Source organism: Symphalangus syndactylus, chromosome 12 (genome assembly GCF_028878055.3).
Source record: "Symphalangus syndactylus isolate Jambi chromosome 12, NHGRI_mSymSyn1-v2.1_pri, whole genome shotgun sequence".
Classification (NCBI taxonomy): Eukaryota; Metazoa; Chordata; class Mammalia; order Primates; family Hylobatidae; genus Symphalangus; species Symphalangus syndactylus.
The window spans coordinates 34,649,590-34,671,818 of NC_072441.2; the positions used below are offsets into that span (position 1 = coordinate 34,649,590).

Here is a 22,229-nt window from a genome sequence, read left to right on the forward strand (position 1 = left end):
CTGTGTCACCGGCACCTCCAGCACACCACAGCAACAATAGAGAGAGGAGGCCAGTCTCTCTTCCCTGTGAGCCTCCATCCCCTACTCTTCACCAGGTAGGGCTCCTGGCTCAGGACCACAGAACAGCTGCCCCACCCCCATCTGAGAATTCCCAATGGTAGTAGCTCCGTGCTTCCCTGGGGTGGAGTTTCCAGAGGCAATCAACAAACCCTCTACCACTGCCATTTCAGCAGTTCTTCCCTTGATATCTTTGAACTGGAGTTGGAAAAAAAGAGCCTGAGGGTTCTACTCAGGCCTCCAGCACACCACAGTCGCATATGGAAAGGAGTCCAGTCTCTCCTCCCTGTGAGTCTTTGACTCCCTGCTCTTCACAAAACAGGGCCCCTGGCTCAGGCCTATAGAGCAACCACCACACCCCCCCTGGTGGAACTTTCCCCCTGGTAGCAGCTCTGCATTTCTCTGGGGTGGAGCTCCCAAAGGCAACCGAAAGCCCTGTGTCATTGCCAATGCACTGAGACTGCCCTTGCTGCCCCCGGACTGGGGAAGGAACGAAGACCCTGAGTGCTTTACTCAGACCACCATCACACTGAAGTCACCCTACGTAGGAGAGGCCAGCCGTTTTTCCCTATGAGCCCCTGACTCCCCTACTTATCACCAAGCAGGCCATCTCAGCTTGAGCCCACAATGCAGTCACCGCAGCCCAGGCTGATCATTCTAATTGGTAGTGGTTCTGTGTTTCTATGGGGTAGAACCCCAAGAAACAAGTGAAAGGCCCTCTGCCATTGCCACTGCCAAGGTCACGGCCCCTGCTGCCCCCGAAGTGGACAGGAAACATAAGGCCTGAGTTCAGCCCAGGGGTGTTGTGTGTAGACCAGGAGTGCCAAGCTGAGTCTACAGTAAGAACTCCAATGGGAGAGGAGCCCACACCATCAGACAACTGTGAGGAAGCATGGCACGTTTCTAAGGAAATACAAAAGAACCACATGGCTGAACAAGAGTCTACTTACTGGCCATCACACCTAAGAAGCATCTACTGAATCACAGCCCAAATATCGCTTTGCTAATATACCTCCCGAGTGAAACCAAGGGTAATAATTCAGCTACAAATAGAGACCCTGCACAAAGCCTCAGCCCTCTGAAAACATCCAGAAATGAAGTCAACTGCCTATACTCAAATCACACCACAGTTAAAGGAACATCAGCCCACACAGATGAGAAAGAATCAGCAAAATCTCTGGCAACTCAAAAAACCAGAATGTCTTCTTTTTTCCAAACAGCTGAACTAGTTCCCCAACAATGGTTCTTAACCAGGCTGAAACGGCTGGAATGACAAACACAGAATTCAAAATATGAAAAGGAATGAAGATCATTGAGATTCTGAAGAAAGTTGAAACCCAATTCAAGGAATATAAGGACTAAAATAAAATGATATAGGAGCTGAAAGATGAAATAGCCACTTTAAGAAAAATCCAAGCTCATCTGATATAGTTGAAAAACTCAGTGTAAGAATTTCATAACGCAATCACAAGTATTAACAGCAAAACTGACCAAGCTGAGGAAAAAATCTCAGAGCTTAAAGACTGGTTTGCCAAACTAAATCAGTCAGACAAAAAATAAAAGAATAAACAAAACCTCTGAGAAATATGGGATTATGTAAAGAGCTCAAATCTAAGACTCACTGGTATCCTTGGAAGACAGAGAAAATGAGCAACTTGTAAAACGTATTTGAGGATATCATTTATGAAAATTTCCCCAGCCTTTTTCCAGAGGCTAACATTCAAACCCAGGAAATGAAGCGAACCCCTGCAAGATACAACACGATGAACATCCCCAAGACACACAGTCATCAGATTCCCCAAGGTTAACATGAAAGAAAAAATGTTAAAGATAGCTAGAGAGAAGGGGCAGGTCACCTACAAAGGAAACCTCACCAGGCAACAGCAGACGTTTCAGCAGAAACTGTACAATACAGAAGAGTTTGCAGGCCTATATTCGGTATTCGTAAATAAAATACCAACAAAGCATTTTATACCCACCCAAACTAAGCTTAATAAGTGAAGGAGAAATAAAATCCTTTTCAGACAAACAAGTACTAAGGAAATTCATTACCACCAGACCTGCTTTACAAGAGGTTCTTAATGCAGTGTTGAATATGGAAATGAAAGATTGTTACTGGCCAGCACAAAAAAAAAATAATTAGGCGCATAAACTATTGACACTATAAAGTAACCATACAATCAAGTCTGCATAATAACCAGTTAACAACACAATGACAGGATCAATATTAACTGTGAATGTAAACAGGCTAAATGCCCCAATTAAAAGGCACAAAGTGGAAAGCTAGTTTGAGAAACAGGAGCTGACTCTATGCTGTCTTCAAATGACCCATCTCACACGCAATGACACCCACAGGCTCAAAATAAAGAAATGTAGAAAACTCTACCAGGCAGACAGAAAACAAAAAAAGCAGGGGTTGCTATTCTAATTTTAGATAAAACAGACATTAAACCAGCAATGATCAAAAAAACAAAGAAAGGCATTACATAATAGTAAAGGGTTCAATTCTGCAAGATTTAACTATCCTAAATATATATGCACCCAGGAGAACAGGAGTACCCAGATTTATAAAACAAGATTTTAGACACCAACAAAGAGACTTAGATAACCATATAATTATAGTGGGAGACTTCAATACCCCAGTGACAGTGTTAGACAAATGATTAAAGCTTAAAACTAACAAACATATTCAGGACCTGAACTCAATACTTGACCAAATGGACCTAACAAATATCTACAGAACTCTATGCCCCAAAACAGCAGAATATATATTCTTCTCATTGCTACGTGGTGCATTTTCTAAAATTGAACACACAATCAACCATAAAACAATTCTAAGCTAATTCCATAAAATCAAAATCATATCGACCACACTCACTCCTGGATAACAGCACAATAAAAATAGAACTAAATATCAAGATCGTTTATAACCATACAAGTACATGGAAATTAAACAACCTACTCCTGAATGACTTCGGGGTAAACAATGAAATTGAGCCAGTAATCAAGAAATTCACTGAAACTAATAAAAACAAAGATACAACATACCAGAATCTCTGGGACACAGCCGAGGCAGTGTTAAGAAGAAAGTTGATAGTGCTAAGTGCCCACATCAAAAAGTTAGAAAGATCTGAAATTAACAACTTAACATCACCTAGAAGAACTAGAAAACAAGAGCAAACTAACCCCAAAGCTAGTAAAAGACAAGAAATAATCAAAATCAAATCTGAATTTAAAGAAATTGACACCACAAAACCCATAGAAAAGATCAATGAAACTAGAAGTTGGTTATTTGAAAAAATAAATAAGATACATATACTACTAGCTAGGCTAACAAAAGAAGACAGAAGATCCAAACACAATCAGAAATGACAAAGGGGACATTACCACTGACCTCACAGAAATACACACACACACACACACACACACACACGAATCATCAGAGACTATTACGAACACCTCTATGCATACAAACTAGAAAACCCAGAAGAAATGGATATATTTTTGGAAAAATACACCCTCTCAGAACTGAACTAGGAATAAATTCAAACTCTTAGCAGACCAATAACAAGTTCTGAATTTTAATCAGTAATAAAAACACTACCAACAAGAAAATTTGAGATGAATTCTACCAGATATATAAAGAAGAACTGATACCATTTCTACTGAAACTATTCCAAAAAATTGAAGAGGAGGGACTCCTCCCTAACTCATTCTATGAGGCCAGCATCATCCTGATAGCAAAACCTGTAAATGACACAACAACAACAACAAAAACTTTAGGCCAATATTGTTCATTAACATAGATACAAAAATCCTTGACAGTATACTGGTCAACAAAATCCAGTAGCACATCAAAACTAATGCATCACAATCAAGTAGGCTTTATCTCTGGGATGCAAGGTTGGTTCAACATATGAAAATCAATAAATGTGATTAATCTCATAAGCAAAAACAAAAACCACATTATTATCTCAACAGATACATAAGAGGCTTTTGATAAAATTCAGTATCACCTCATATTAAAAACCCTTAACAAACTAAGCATTGAAGAAACATATCTCAAAATAATAAAATCTGTCTATGACAAACCCACAGCCAACATCAAACTGAATGGGTAAAAGCTGGAAGCATTCCCCTTGAGAAACAGAACAAGACAAAGAAGCCCACTCTCACCACTCCTATTCAACATAGTACTAGAAGTCTCAGCCAGAACAATCGGTCAAGAGAAAGAAATAAAAGGCACTCAAAGAGGAAGATAAGAAGTCAAACTGTCTACATTTGCAGACAACGTAGAAAGATGGTAGAAAACCGTACAGTATCTGCCCCAAAGCTCGTTGATCTAATAGAAAACTTCATCAAAGTTTGTGCTACAAAATCAATGTGCACAAATCAGTAGCATTTCTATATACTCAACAGTGCCCAAACTGAGGGTGCCTACACCACCACGGCCCTGGGTTTCAAGCACAAAACTGGGTGGCCATTTGGGCAGACACTGAGCTAGCTGAAGGAGTTTTTTTCATACCCCAGTGGCACTGGACCACCAGCGAGAGAGAACCATTCGCTCCCCTAGAAAGGGGGCTGAAACCATGGAGCCAAGTGGTCTAGCTCAGCAGATCCCACGCCCACAGAGTCTAGCAAGCTAAGATCCACTGGCTTGAAATTCTCACTGACAGCACAGTAGTCTGAAGTCAACCTGGGACACTTGAGGTTGGTAGGGGAGGGGCGTCCACCATTACTGAGGCTTGAGTAGGTGGTTTTCCCCTCACAATGTAAATAAAGCCACCAAGAAGTTCAAACTGGGCGGAGCCTACCACAGCTTGGCAAAGCCACTGTAGCCAGACTGCCTCTGTAGATATCTCCTCTCTGAGCAGGGCATCTCTGAAAGAAAGACAGCAGCTTCAGTCAATCAGAGGCTTATAGATAAAACTCCCATCTCTCTGGGACAGAGCACCTGGGGGAAGGAGCAGCTATGGGTGAAGTTTCAGCTGACTTAAACATTCCTGCCTGCTGGCTCTGAAGAGAGCAGGAGATCTTCCAGCACGGCACTCAAGCTCTGCTAAGGGATAGGCTGCCTCCTCAAGTGGGTCCCTGACCCCCATGCCTCCTGACTGGGAGACACCTCACAGCAGTGGTCAACAGACAACTCATACAGGAGAGCTCTGGCTGGCATCTGGCAGGTGCCCCTCTCGGATGAAGCTTCCAGAAGAAGGAACAGGCAGCAATCTTTGCTGTTCTGCAGCCTCCGCTGGTGAAACCCAGGCAAACAGGGTCTGGAGGGGACTTCCAACCATCTCCAGCAGACCTGCAGCAGAGAGGCCTGTTAGAAGGAAAACTAACAAACAGAAAGGAATAGCATCAACATCAACAAAAAGGGCATCCACACAAAAACCCCATCTGAAGGTCACCAACATCAAAGACCAAAGGTAGGTAAATCCATGAAGGTGAGGAAAAAACAGCACAAAAAGGCTGAAAATTCCAAACACCAGAACACCTCTTCTCCTCCAAAGGATCACAACTCCTCACCAGCAGGGGAACAAAACTGGAAGAAGAATGAGTTTGATGAATTGACAGAAGTAGGCTTCAGAAGGTGGGTAATAAACTCCTCCGATCTAAAACAGCATGTTCTAAACCAATGCAAGGAAGCTAAGAACCTTGAAAAAAGGCTAGACAAATTGCTAACTAATCAGTGTAGAGAACATAAATGACCCAATGGAGCTGAAAAACAAGCACGAGAACTTCATGAAGCATACACAAGTATCAATAGCCAAACCAATCAAGCAGAAGTAAGGATATCGGAGTTTGAAGATCAACCTAATGAAATAAAACGTGAAGACAATATTAGAGACAAAACATTGAAAAGGAACAAACAAAGCCACTAGGAAACATGAGACTATGTGGAAAGACCAAATCTGCATTTGATTGGTGTATCAGAAAGTGATGGGGAGAATGGAACCAAGTTAGAAAACACTCTTCAGGATATTATCCAGGGGAACTTCTCCAACCTAGCAAGACAGGCCAACCTTCAAATTCAGGAAATACAGAGAACACCACAAAGATAATCCTCGAGAACTGCAATCCCAAGACACACAATTGTCAGATTCACCAAGGTTCAAGTTAAGGAAAAAATGTCAAGGGCAGCCAGAGAGAAAGGTCAGGTTACCCATAAAAGGAAGCCCATCAGACCAGCAGTGGATCTCTCTGAAGAAACCCTAGAAGCCAGAAGAGACTGCGGACCAATATTCAACATTTTTAATGAGAAGAATTTTCAAACCAGAATTTCATATCCGGCCAAACTAAGCTTCATAAGTGAAGGAGAAATAAAATCCTTTACAGACAAGCAAATGCTGAGAGATTTTCTCACCACTAGGCCTGCCTTACAAAAGCTCCTGAAGGAAGCACTAAATATGGAAAGGAAAAACTGGTTCCAGCCACTGCAAAAACATACCAAACTGTAAAGACCGTTGACACTATAAAGAAACTGCATCAACTAACAGGTAAAATAACCAGCTAGCATCATAAAGACGGGATCAAATTGGCACATAACAATATTAGCCTCAAATGTAAATGAGCTAACTGCTCCAATTAAAAGACACAGAATGGCAAATTGGATAAAGAATCAAGACCCATCAGTGTGCTATATTCAGGAGATCCATCTCACTTGCAAAGACACACACAGACTCAAAATAAAGGGATGGAGGAATATTTATCAAGCAAATGGAAAGAAAAAAAAGAAAAAGAAAAAGAAAAGAGGGGTTGTAATCCTAGTCTCTGATAAAACAGACTTTAAACCAACAAAGATCAAAAAAGACAAAGAAGGGCATTACATAATGGTAAAGGGATCAATACAACAAGAAGAGCTAACTATCCTAAGTATATATGCACCCAATACAGGAGCACCCAGATTCATAAAACAAGTTCTTAGAGACCTACAAAGAGACTTACACTCCCACACAATAATAGTGGCAGACTTTAACACTCCACTGTCAATATTAGACAGATCAATGAGACAGAAAATTAACAAGGATATTTAGGACTTGAACTCAGCTCTGGACCAAGTGGACATAATAGACATCTACAGAACTCTCCACCCCAAATCAACAGAATATACATTCTTCTCAGCAGCACATCACACTTATTCTAAAATTGACCACATGATTGGAAGTAACACACTCCTCAACAAACACAAAAGAATGGAAATCATAACAGACTCTCAGACCACAGTGCAATCAAATTAGCACTCAGGATTCAAAACTCACTCAAAACTGCACAACTACATGGAAACTGAACAACCTGCTCCTAAATGACTACCATGTAAATAACAAAAATAAGGTAGAAATAAAGAAGTTCTTTGAAACCAATGAGAACAAAGATACAATGTATCAGAATCTCTGGGACACGGCTAAAGCAGTGTTTAGAGGAAAATTTATAGCACTAAATGCCCACAGGAGAAAGTGGGAAAGATCTAAAATCGACACTCTAACATCACAATTAAAAGAACTAGAGAAGCAAGAGGAAAAATTCAAAACCTAGCAAAAGACAAAAAATAAGATCAGAGCAGAACTGAAGGAGATAGAGACACAAAAAACCCTTCGAAAAATCACTGAATCCAGATTTTTTTAAAAGATGAATAAAATAGACCACTAGCCAAACTAATAAAGAAGCAAAAAGAGAAGAATCAAATAGACACAATACAAAATGATAAAGGGGATATCACCACTGATCGCACAGAAATACAAACTACCATCAGAGAATACTATAAACACCTCTATGCAAATAAACTAGAAAACCTAAAGAAATGGATAAATTCCTGGACACATACACCCTCCCAAGACTAAATCAGGAAGAAGTTGAATCTTGGAATAGACCAATAACAAGTTCTGAAATTGAGGCAGTAATTAATAGCCTACCAACCGAAAAAAGCCCTGGACCAGAGAGATTCACAGCTGAATTCTACCAGAGGTACAAAGGGGAGCTGTTACCATTCCTCTGAAACTATTCCAAACAAAAGAAAAAGAAGGACTCCTCCCTAATTCATTTTAGGAGGCCAGCATCAACATACTGATACCCAAACCTGGCAGAGACACAACAAAAAAAGAAAATTTAAGGCCAGTATTCCTGATGAACATCAACGTAAAAATCCTCCATAAAATACTGGCAAACTGAATCCAGCAGCACATCAAAAAGCTTGTTTTCCACCATCAATTCGGCTTCATCCCTGGGATGCAAGGCTGGTTTAACGTACACAAATCAATAAATGTAATCCATAACATAAACAGAACTAATGACAAAAACCGCATGAGTGTCTCAAAAGATGCAGAAAGGCCTTCAAGAAAATTCAACACCACTTCATGCTAAAAACTCATAATAAAATATGTATTGATGGAATGTATCTCAAAATAATAAGAGCTATTTATGACAAACCCACACCCAATATCATACTGAATGGACAAAAGCTGGAAGGCTTCCCTTTGAAACCCGGCAGAAGACAAGGATACCCTCTCTCACCACTCCTATTCAACATAGTATTGGAAGTTCTGGCCAGGCCAGTCAGGCAAGAGAAGGAAATAAAGGGTATTCAAGTAGGAAGAGAGGGAGTCAAATTGTCTCTGTTTGCAGATAACATGATTGTATATTTAAAAAACCCCATCATCTCAGCCCAAAATCTCCTTAAGCTAATAAGCAACTTCAGCCAAGTCTCAGGTTACAAAATCAATGTGCAAAAATCACTAGCATTCCTATACACCAATAATAGACAGAGAGCCAAATCATGAGTGAACTCACATTCACAATTGCTACAAACAGAATAAAATACCTAGGAATACAAATTACCAGGGATGTGAAGGACCTCTTCAAGAAGTACTACAAACCACTGCTCAAGGAAATAAGAGAGGACACAAATAAATGGAAAAACATTCCATGCTCCTGGATAGGAAGAATGAGTATTGTGAAAATGGCCATAGTCCCCAAAGTAATTTATAGATTCAATGCTATCCCCATCAAGCTACCATTGACTTTCTTCACAGAATTAGAAAACACTACTTTAAATGTCATGTGAAACCGAAAAAGAGCCCACATAGCCAAGACAATCCTAAGCAAAAAGAACAAAACTGGAGGCATCACACTACCTGATTTCAAACTATACTACAAGGCTAAAGTAACCAAAACAGCATGGTAGTGGTACAAACACAGATATATAGACCAATGGAACAGAACAGAGGCCTCAGAAATAACACCACACATCTACAACCATCTGATCTTTGACAAACCTGACAAAAACAACCAATGGGGAAGGATTCCCTATTTAATAAATGATTTTGTGAATACTGGCTAGCCATATGCAGAAAACTGAAACTAGACCCCTTCCTTACACGTTATACAAAAATTAACTCAACATGGACTAAAGACTTAAATGTAAGACCTAAAACCATAAAAACCCTAGAAGAAAACCTAGGCAATACCATTCAGGACATAGGCATGGGCAAAGTCTTTACGACTAAAACACCAAAAGCGATGCCAACAAAAGCCAAAATAGACAAATGGGATCTAATTAAACTAAAGGTCTTGGCACAGCAAAAGACACTATAATCAGAGTGAACACGCAACCTACAGATGGGAGAAAGATTTTGCAATCTATCCATCTGACAAAGGGCTAATATCCAGAATCTACAAAGAACTTAAACAAATTTACAAGAAAAAAAGCAACCCCATCAAAAAGTGGGCAAAGGATATGAACAGACACTTCTCAAAAGAAGACATTTATGCAGCCAAGAAACATATGAAAAAAAGCTCATCATCACTGGTCATTATAGAAACGCAAATCAAAACCACAATGAGATACCATCTCATGCCAATTAGAATGGTAATCATTAAAAAGTCAGGAAACAACAGATGCTGGAAAGGATGTGGAGAAATCGGAATGCTTTTACACAGTTGGTGGGAGTATACATTAGTTCAACCATTGTGGAAGACAGTGTGGTGATTCCTCAAGGATCTACAGCCAGAAATACCATTTGACCCAGCAATCCCATTACTGAATATATACCCAAAGGATTATAAATCATACTACTATAAAGACACATGTACACGTATGTTTACTGCAGCACTGCTCACAATAGCAAAGACTTGGAACCAATCCAAATGTCCATCGGTGATAGACTGGATAAAGAAAATGTGGCACATATACACTATGGAATACTATGCAGCCATAAAAAAGGATGAGTTCATGTTTGCTGCAGGGAAATGCATGAAGCTGGAAACCATTATTATTCTTTCAAAGCATATTGATATTTTTAAGGCCATGTAAAATTATTTCGATATTGCCTTTTAGAGCTTTCCAATTCATAATCCCACCAGCGTAAAGGATAGAGTTCATCTTGCAAACTTCTTGTTAGTTCTGACTCAGGAACTTGATCCTGAGAACTAAAAACATCCCAGCCGATATTACAGAGCAAATAAAAACACAAGCAAGAAGAAAATGAAAATATGAGCTCTTTTTCATGTGTAATGAGCATGAATTTGATTTTCCTAATATAGGTGTTCTCCTATGATCTGATTGCTCTTCACCAGACCTTCTGAGTGACTGGATTTGTGAACCATCACTTCCTGTAATATAATCCAATTATAAAAATAAAATCTAAGATTTACAGTTAATACTAAACTTATAAGTCATTATTATATTCACTCTCTCTTATTCTGTGTATATGTGCATTATTTGTTGGGGTTGGAGAGGGAGAGTTTTTTTTGACTCCTCCATTAAATATCAAACTTCAGAAATTCCTCTGGATTGTATCACTTTGTTATAGTAAACATTTTGCTTTGCAACGCTTCCTTCATGCATATTGCTAGATATGTCACACTCAATATAGACATTATAAAGATCTGCCTATGTTTTAAGTAATCATAATGTTTGTATGCTTTCCTGATGGGGGTATAGTTTTTCTGCCCTTGATGATGATTACAAGTTAGTCAACAATTAATAATGTATGTGCATCTGTACTCTGTGAGTACACAGAGTAAGAGTGGGTTTAGGCACATACTAAATGAATTCAGCTGTGATACACAGACTCCTGGAATTTCAAGGAAAGCATTCAAAAAGATGGCATTTATCAGACAACTGTTAACAATTCTTGAGACACAAGTTTTGTTGCAAGAAATATACACCCACCCACATTATTTCATCAACTTTGATTTTTTTTGCTTTTGAAAAACCCAAATTTTATGCCCAGAAGTCATCATTAGGTGGTTCTTCAGTAAGCCATTGACAATTAATATATGAAACAAAACAAATTGGCTCCAGGACCTACATAGAAAGATGCACCCCTTCTACACTTTTCTAGAGAGTCTAATCATTAATAAGCAGCTGTTTTGAAAAGTGCATTTATAGTTTAATATCTGTAACTTATACTTGATTTGTCAAACACATGCTTCCAAATGGGCAACAGCACAGCAGCATACACGGCTATGTTGCTGTGTGTTTAGAGGGCAAAGTGGAGGAAAATCCCTGTGTGACGCTGCTGGGGCATGCTCACAAATGGCTCAAGTCGGCCGAAAGGAAAGGTTGTAAATCATGATCCGAAGGAGACTGATGATGTTTGTGGAATATTCTCTCAGGGTGCCAAAGAGGTGTTTGTTCCTGAGGCTTAAGAATTATTTCTGTGGAAGGCTTTTATCATTAAGGTTGATGATCTGCCTGCAACCAAAAAGGAGAGAAAGAGAGAGAGAGATTCTCATAACAGCACAGTGATTTGTATTCTTTGCGTGACAAAAACTTTCATCATCGATATCACTGACAGTTATGATTTGTTAAAGTTTTCTTCAGGGCATTTGTTACAAACTTGGAATTTATTGTTCTGTGATTTGCATCTTTATTTCTAAGGTGTACAGAATCTGCAGCATCAAGGCGCTCTACAATACTCTACAAGTAATATACCTATGTTACATACGGTAGGAGACATTTTTAAGCACAAATCCTCGATGTACAATAAATTAGTTCTTTTGTAAGAGGCTGGCTTTTCTTTTTATGAGGTATTAAATAAGGATGGCCTCGCCAATGCAAAAACATTGACTAAATTGGCACATAGCAAACACAGTCCTATAATTGAGTGTTTCATTTAGCAAAGTGTATCACACATGCACAGGGACTGTATGTGGGATTTTTAAAAAGGTGTTTGGGGAAAACATGTAAAATTTCTAACTAAATTTATGAGTCTAAAAGCTCTTGTAAAATATCACTTATTAAAAGAAAAAAGATGATAAACTTTTTAAAATTATATTGAAATCAATCAGAATTTTATTTTTATTTTCTTACTGACTTGTTGGGAGAATTCTCATTAAGTAATTTATAGCATAAAATTGAACTTTAAAGAGAATGTTTTCTACTCTGAATCCATTTTCAATTATTTCCCCAAGCCCCACCTAATAAGACAATGAAAAATGCTATGGAATTTTATCCCATACAATTTGGGAGTTCCATCTGATTCTTTAACTACCAAGTATATATGTCTTCCACAAGGAGTATGCAATATAGTGACCTACTCAGGTACAGTGTTTAACTTAAAACACTCAGGATTTTTTTTTTTTAAGTGTTTAACTTAAGACACTCAATCAAAGACTGGCGAAGTTCCAAAATTCTTAATTTAGGTGACATTTGCAGCAAATATTAAATAATAATTTTATTTAAAAGATACACTACTTGGAGACTATCAGCAGAAGTGTCACGTCCGTCATTTTTGAAGCTCTCACTTCATACTATACAATGGGAAATCACCTATGTCTAACCTTTGTTGGAATGCTTTATGATTAAGAAGCTTTTTGTGGACTAGCAAAATATAGTAAAATAAAAGTAACTTGACAATTTTATTCAGTGTTCTTTGTGGATTCCCTAAATAACACATGTTGAATTTATATAAATTTCTACATAAGAAAGAAAAATCCACTGGGGATTTCCAACTTAACCCAAAGAGATAAGACATATGTCCACTGGAAAAGGCTTGACTCTGAAGTAGAAAACCCCAGTTCCTTATTTCAGCTTTGTATGTCTTGGAGTATAATTTAATGTCTGTCTACATGTCTCATTTTCCTTACAGCAAAAGAAGAGATTCAACTACATGAACATTTAGAGCTAAAAGCCTGTACGGGTTACTTTTAACCTCTCTCTCTCATATATATATATACATATATATGTATATATTACTGTATATATTTTTATACACGTATATGTGTGTGTATATGTGTGTGTGTGTGTGTGTGTGTGTATATGCCACACACACAAAAATTACCAAATATCTTCCACCCTCCAATAACATGAGTGATTTCAGCTATTTTTCCAATTATAATTGAGGACCACATTTCCTCTCATCCTCCAGATAAAACTTTAAAAAAATATATATATATATATATATAAAATTTCATATATGAGAGCCACTTATCATGATAATGACTCATCTAATTCAATAAGATTTAAAAGCACAATGCTTAAATATTTTATGTCACTGAAATAGCTACTATTAGGCTGGTGCAAAATTTGTTGCGGTTTTTGCTATTGTTTTTAAAGTCTAAAAATGCAATTTTGCACCGGCCTATGTACACCATCAAAGGTAACGTTTAAATTAATTGGCATAAGTTGTTCTTTTAATAGGTGAGATGTTTGTAAATAGTAAACTTGTAAATGGAGATCTTCTAAACATAACCCCCAAAATGGGTGGTATCCATTTATGTGAGCTACAATAATATTTAAAGGCCACTTGAGGAAGTTGGATGTTTCTTCATAATTAAATTACAAGAAGACTTTTGCACTTCAATTTTTATATCTGTTTATTTGTATTACAAATGCTGTTTTTAATCATGAGTGTGTGTTCTTTAAAAACGACACATACATTACAGGTATGTCTGGCAAACTTCACTTGTTGCAAAATATTATTTACTTACTCTATACATTGTTTTATTTATAACTGCTCAGCTAAGAAAGGTTGATTATTGTCCAGGAGCAGTGGCTCACGCCTGTAATCCCAGCACTTTGGGAGGTGGAGGCAGGCGGATCATGAGGTCAGGAGTTCAAGACCAGCCTGGCCAACATAGTGAAACCCCATCTCTAATAAAAATATAAAAATTAGCCAGGCATGGTGGTGGGTGCCTGTAGCCCCAGCTACTTGGGAGGCTGAGGCAAGAGAATTGCTTGAACCCAGCAGTCAGAGGTTGCAGTGAGCCGAGATCGCGCCACTGCACTCCAGCCTGGGTGACATGGAGAGATTCTGTCTCATAAAAGAAAGAAAGGTTTGTAGCATTTGTTGGCATTGATGCCACACATAAGTTGGTGCAAAATTGTGTTTTTAGCCATTAAAAACAATATAACAATATCAGTTTGTAGCAAAACTGATATTACAAATATTTAGAATTAATTTGATATAAAGTTATGCTGACTTTTTTTCCTCAAGAATTATATACCTTAAGAATGAATTATCTAAATTTGGTAGCTTACCATTTAGTTAAAAAAAAAGAAAGAATGAAAATTCTCAAAACCAAGTTTGAATAAATGTGCAAATGTATACAATGCCTGAAAAAGGAAAAGGCAGCCCATGACTTCTGGAAGCTTGCCTGGCCCTAGAAGTTAGGCCTCAAGTGTTGCTAGAAGCTGACTCTGTACTTAGAGCAAGGTCTTGGTGATCACCTTTTGAACATAGACAATTGCATAGGTCACCAACATCAGAAAAGGTCACTCTGTGGCTGTGATGAAGTGAGTCAAAAACTAGGCCACTCTGTATTTATGGACGAGCACAAAAAAGAACAAGATCATTGTGCAAATCACACACACAAAAATTACCAAATATCTCCCACCCTCCACTAACATGAGTGATGGCAGCTATTTTTCCAATTGAGGCCCACATTTCCTCCCATCCTCCAGATAAACCTTAAGATACTCATAGACTGTCCCCACTTCCAAACAGCACCCAATCCAAAGTACTCCTTCTTTGAATACTCCCCTGAAATTACCTAACACATTTCAAATCCTGTAACTCCTTTATAACACCCTCTGACTGAGACAGTTCACAGTTCCCCCAAGAAGTATGCGTTCCTCATTACAATACTCAAAAAACCCAACTCTGTTTGACTACAGTTATGTTCCTGGTGGTCTTTGACAAGATATGCATGCATTCTGTGAGGTCTATATTGTCAGTGAAAAACAAAAGCCGTCAAAATGTATATTAATATGTTTAGAAACAAATACATAATTGAATAAAATTCTACACCTCACAAAATTTCCTAAAAATACTCCGTATAATTTTATTTTTGTAAACATAAAATTAGGACCCCAATAAAGATACATTCATTTGTTTAACATTATCTCTTCATTCAGAGGCAAATTTCGTCAACATTAATTCATCATCTTTCATCTGCCAAGCAGTGTGCTTGGGACTTTTATGTAAATGTTCTATTTAACCCTCAAAGCAGCCTGTAAGTTACATGTTTTTTATATTGTGTAATCTCCATAACAGAGTACTAAAGTTGGAGGTTTAGTCTCATTTTGTCTCTAAGGCAACATTAAGTGACTTGCCTGGCAGTGAGAGTCTGAGGCAACAACCAGAACCTTAATTCACAATCGTGATAAAAATAGAAAATTAATAAAGCTACACTTTTATTCATTTAAGTATATTTGTTATTCCTATTTTGTGCCAGGTACACTAAACAATAGAGATGAAAATCTCTCTTGTCATGGATCTTACATTCTAGTGAAGCCTGATAAAAGATAAACAATACAAATAATTAAAATACATAGATGACAATTCATCCTGTAGAAAAAAATAATAATGGATTAGGGAAGGGTGTTAGAGATGTGGAGACAAGGGTTTCAAATTTAAAGCTTGTGTTTAGGGAAGCTTTCCTGAATGAAACCTGAAAAAAGTGAGGGAGCAAATTATAAAGATATCTGAGAGAAGCATGCACCAGGCAGGGGGAACAGCAGGTGCAAAGAACTAGAGACTAGAGCATTCCTGATGTGTTCAGCGAACAGCAAGGAGACCCGTGTGTGGAGGGAACTGGAGGGAACAAGAGCAAGTGGGGAAGTACAAATGATGAGGTCAGAGGGACGGCGTGAGGACAAACACAAATGGAGCCCCGAAGACTAGGAAGAGGGCTGGGTGGGAGGAAAGAAGAGTGTCATGAACTGATTTTTACTAAATGAGATCTCTTTGACTGCCATTTTGAAAACTGTCTGAAGGGAGCAAGGTTTGAAGCAGGGAAACCAGGTCATTTCAATAATTCACGTAAGAAATGATGGCAACGTGAACCAGAGTTGTAGTGCTAGAGGTGGTAAGAAGCGGTTGGCTCCTTGGAGTAGTATTTTGAAGGTAAAGAAGAGAGAGGTATTAGAGGTTAAGTCATTTGCAAGGATAAAGTGGCCCAAGATTTGATCCAAGATTCCCAGATATTCTGACTGTGGAGTCTGACCCTCTATTGAACTATGCTGTTATAAAACCTCAAAGTACCGTTATGAAATATTTTTAATGACAAATTTCTTATTTTCAATTTAATTCCTCGAAACACAGCCATTTTATAAAGTTCCCATGATTTTCCATATAATTACTCATGAGTTTAAAAAAGATTGAAAAATGATCTCATTTGTTAGAAACGCTGAAATTTCACCGCTAAGAAAAATAAGCTCCTATCAACTATGTGTGCTTTCTTCAATTAGCTGCCAATTTAATTATTTTCCTTAGCAAACAGACATTTTAATGGAATAATTATGCTTTAACGTAAGTCAGAATATTTTTTCAGTGTGCACTCTGCATCATTTTCAAGTAACTTTTGGTAGAATTTGTTTCTTTTTATCAGTTTCCAATTTTGTATAAATTAAAGGCTTTTTAATAGGATAAATTCTCAAATTTTTATATACATATATTAAAAAGTCAATGGGCAATTCATACTTTTTTGCCCTCTTTAAAGATAATTATTATTACCAATCAGTTTGCTAGGAAGAAACATTCTCTCTGTCAATTCATCTTCTCCATCTGCTTGCACATACTGCAAAATTATAATCATCCATAATTTGTGATAAATTCCTGCCAAACATTGCTAAAACAATTTGGAAAGTGCCAGACAAGGCTACTAGCCAATTTACACACATTGCAGATGCTTTTGTTCTTTATGCTTTTCTCCAGAAAAGTTGAATGTGAAAGTTATTTTTGATGGACTTTTTATTTTAATTCCAAAGTAACTGTGACAGTGAGTTCATTTCTGTCTATCTAGAACAACGACTTTTTTTGCTACTAATGATGGGAACGCAATTGATAGGGCAGTACATTTCAGAAAACCATAAATAAGACAAACTCAGAATTTAATGAGGAATACTTATGCTGTAAGCTCTTTGATGACCCAGGCTGTGTCTCTTTATTTTATAATCTCCAAAACAAAGTATAGTTCTTGGTATATAAGAGCCTTGCTTAACTAGACATTCTAGAAAGAAAACACAGCTATGCAAATGCCTTGGACTGAGGAAAGGAAATACTCATCTGGGAAGGTCATCACTGTTCACCAAGCTTTCAGTTCCAATGAATCTAGGAATGAATAATTCATTGCAGAAAATGATATTTATCTATCTATCTAGATTGCCTGAACTAATCATGAAGATAAATACTATGACAGCTGATACAGCCAAAACACTTTCATGTTTTACTCTTTGAATGAAATAGATTAATGAATTGATGTCCCCTTGTTTGCTATGTCTCTGCTCTCCTTCAGTCAAACTTCTCAGATTTGTCATGAACTCATGATTTCTACATCCTATTTAATACTTTCTTAACCATTTCCGATAAAGCTAGTCCTCAAGGCTCTGAGGCCATCAGAGATCTGTGTCACACTAAAGCCAATCTAACTCTACCTCTCATACTATTGACATGGCTTACCAACCATTTCTTCTATAAATATTTCCTTTTCTATATTTAATCCATCACATTCTTGGTTTGCCTCTTATTTCTTTCACCTCTTCTTTGCAGTTTTCTCTACTGGTTCTTTCGCTTCCTCCAGATTGCCAGATTTTGGATGCTGAGATTTTCATTTTTAATGTTCTTCTTTTGTGTAGATCCATTTTCTCTATAAATGATTTTATATACTCGTATGATTTTATGTGTGCTTTAGGCACAGACAACTACTAAATTTATCTGTCCAAACTTGCCACCTTATTGCCTTCCCAACTCATGTATTTAATGTCCTTCTTAATATGTTTATTGTGGCATATATCGGAATCTCAAACTGAATATAGCTCAAACAAAACAATTTGTTTCATCCTGCCCAGATATTTTATTTTCCTGTTTCTAAGCCTTTCCCATCTTAGCAAACAGCAGCAACAGCAGTCCAGTTCCTCAGGGGAAGACAAACAAAACTAATATGTATACTTGACTCCTCTCTTTTGCTGCCTCTCATCTCATTCATCAGGAAGGTCCCTCAAAACGTATATCCTAAATCCTACCACCTTTTAGTGATTACAAATTCACTATCATCTCTAGCCAAATTTACATCAACCACTAGCTACCTTTCCACCTCCTTGCTCTCCACTCTCGCTCTCCCATCATCCACCCAGCAGCCAGAACTTTGTTTCTGAGACGTTAAATGCAATCAGATCACTACCAACAGGTTTTCACTGCAAGAAACTAAAATCCAACTTCTTGCCAAGGCCCTCAAGGCCCCACATAATCTTGTCTTTGCACAATGTCACCTTCTCCCACTCTTTTTCGCTCTCTTGCTTACCTGCCCCAGCCACATTGCCACTGTGGTTTCTTAAACAAATCTGCACATTCCAGTTTCATAGCATTGGTACCTATGTCTTTTCTTGGAATGTTCTTCACACAGATCTTCAAAGAGCTGCAAGGTAAAGGGACCCTCCTGAATGCCAAAGTTAAAGAACACTACTACGTCATACACACAGTCCCTTCTCAACTATTTCATATCATGTCACCTTCTTCATATTGTTTATCAGTAGCTAACATCATTTATTTGATTCAGCTTTCTAAATACAGGGTCTTACTGTCTGCCTACCCCACTCCTAGGGTGCAAGCACTCTTAGGGCATCAATATTATCATTTACAACTCCTATACCTAGAAATATATGACTGAAATATATTTAGCATTCTGAAAATATATTTTTGCCATCTTAAAAGCAATGCTGGAATTAAAAGGACCTGAATTAAGTGTCTTGTGCATATTAACTGATGAATAATTATTTGTTGATCTATTTTATCTCAATTATTTTCTATCTTCATAAGTCTACCTTGAGTTCTTTTATTAAACATATCTATATATACTGTGAATTTTAGAATCTATATTTATTCCTACATACACTTGAAAGAAAAGAGGTAAATTTATGTTACTCATCTATTTCCTATTACTAATCACAAAAAGTTACCAACATCATTATGAGTTGAGACACATCGTATATGTAACATAGACTGTGATTGCACTCATGCTGCAGAGAATAATCATTCTTAATTTAAAGAGATTGTAAGGTCTTAACTCTTTTGTTATTTACATAAATAAAACAAAATTTTTTGACTGAGAGTAATTAGTGCCACTTATTTAAAACTGAACATTCTTTGGCTTCAAAAGTGGACAGAGAAACACTCTTCTAATTGCAGAATTTCTAAATCTCTTTGGATATTACGGTTGAATTTAAGACATGGCTTAAAAATGAGCTAGAATTAATCTATACAGCAGCAAAGAAAAATTAGAAATGACACGAGAAAGAATCTGGTTTGCATTTCCACAGTAATTGCTACTTAGGGTTTCTATTCATAAAGTAGTCAGAAAAAGGGTTTGAAAGTAATTAGTAAATATTGATTTCATAATCTTGTATTTTTACTTTCTGAAAATCACACTCATCAACTTTTTGGCCTAATTTTATAACAGATAGATAGTTACATAATTCTACGTGATACCATAAATATATTCTGAATAAAAATATAATCTTAATTTATAAGTTTAATCTCTATACTCAAATACAGGCACTAGTTGTGTTTTAATTTTAAGCTTCTACGTATAAGATAATATTGCTGGAATAAGGGGTTATTCATAATTTATTTGCCACAAAAGATGTTTATGTGAGATTTTATTGGTAGATAATCCACTCAGAAAAAATTGCTAAAATTAGGCTGGGCGCGGTGGCTCAAGCCTGTAATCCCAGCACTTTGGGAGGCCAAGGCGGGCAGATCACAAGGTCAGGAGATCCAGACCATCTTGGCTAACAACGTGAAACCCCGTCTCTACTAAAAATACAAAAAATTAGCCGGACGTGGTGGCGGGCGCCTGTAGTGCCAACTACTTGGGAGGCTGAGGCAGGAGAATGGCATGAACCCGGGAGGCAGAGCTTGCAGTGAGCCGAGATCACACCACTGCACTCCAGCCTGGGCAACAGAGCAAGACTCCGTCGCAAAAAAAAAAAAAAAAAAAAAAAAAAAAAAATTGCTAAAATTAATTATATCAATGATATATATGATTGTGGTAGAGGCTTCTGGCAATAAAAATAGTTGATATGACTTGCTATTCAACAACTTTATCATCCAGTGGGAAAACAGGTTAGCCACAAACACCTTCATTAGTGAAAGATATAAGCACATATAGTTCACCACGTACAATGATAAAATAATGTCTCAAAGTGATTGTAGACACTGTGCTGTTTTACACATATTAAGTAACTGAATCTTCATTACTCCATAAGATAGACATTGCTATTATTTTAACCCCTTTACACAGAAAAGACAACCAAGGCTCAGAAAGCTTAAGTAACTTGTCCAAGGTCACACAGTTGGAAATACTTGCTTGGAACTCATCATATTTAATTCCAGATTTAGTGTCATTTCCCATGCCAATATACTTCTCGTCAGTATCAATGTCACTGTATAAATGTATCCATGGAGAAGAAATGGAGAAAGGATTCACTGAAGAATTAGAATGAAACACACACACACACACACACACACACACACACACACACACACACGGGGGCTTGTTACTGTAAGTGAATGAATACACAGACATGCATATAAAACACTTATTGCCACTTTGGGCTTACCTTGTGCCAGACATAGTTTGAACTATTTGCACATATTAACTCATATAGTCCTTAGAAAAAACTCTATTAATCACTACTATTACTGCTAAATATACTGGAGCACAGAGAAGTTATGCAGACTTCCTAAGGTAACAGCATTAAAAAGTAGCTACAAATCAATGTTCAAATGATATTTAAAACCAATTGTCTGAATAATATCACCCAGGACCTCAAGAAAGAGTATATACAGAGAAGTGAGAGAAGTGGGAACTGAACTGTGCCCCACTTCCAAAACTGAATCTGACAGATTCAAAAAGAGGTAACAAAATAACTACAAGATAGCAACCAGTGGCACAGAAGGTGAAAACCAGGAGGGTGTTCTTACCAAGAAAGCTAAGAGAAGGGAGCGATTCCAAGAAAACAGTTCAATTATGTCAAATGCTCCTGAGAAGTTATGAAAGGATTAACAGTAAAAAAGATTGGAAACTAGCAGTGGTTATTACAGTGAAACGGCAAAGAAAAAGACCGATGAGAGCTAAAGACAAAAATGGGAGCAGTGTCATAAAGAAAGTTAATAAGGACAATCCTTTCTAAATTTTACAGAAGAGAAATGAAACAGCAGCATGAGGGAGATGTGGGGTCAAGGCAGGGTTTTAGAAGATGGTAAACATTAAAATAGGTTTATATAACAATGGAAATGATCAAGAGAGAATATAAAATATGCTACGTGAGAGATAAGGAGAAATTATCAGGATTAGAATCTATACTTGTGCAAAACATCCAGCACAACGGTTACTTTTATGTGTCAGCTTGACTGGACCCCAAGTGTGCCCAGATATTTATTCAGGTATTATTCTGGATGTTTCCGAATGAGGTTCTATTTATATCAGTAGACTGAGTAAAGCATATTTCCCTATGTAATGTGAGTGGGCCTCGTCTAGTTAGTGGAAGGCCTAAATAGAACAAAAAGGCTGACCCTCTCCCAAGTAAAAGAGAGATCTTGCCTGACTGCCTTTGAGCTAAGACTTCAGCTTTGTTCCTGCCTTCACACTTCAACTGAAACATTAGCCTTCAGACTGGAAAACTATGCCATCAGTTCTAGTTCTTTAGGCCTTCAAATTTGAACTGGAACTGT

General features: G+C 37.5%; 1 protein-coding gene across 1 annotated transcript in view; it reads right to left on the minus strand.

The window, feature by feature from the left end:
* LOC134733682 (putative uncharacterized protein encoded by LINC00596) overlaps window positions 1-18,885 on the minus strand; it is a 298,002-nt gene extending 279,117 nt beyond the window's left edge. The window contains exon 1 of the mRNA XM_063624179.1: window positions 18,799-18,885. Coding sequence (XP_063480249.1) covers window positions 18,799-18,857 — 59 coding nt within the window. The 5' untranslated portion in view covers window positions 18,858-18,885. The remainder of the gene's footprint in view (window positions 1-18,798) is intronic.
* Between the last annotated feature and the right edge of the window lie 3,344 nt (window positions 18,886-22,229).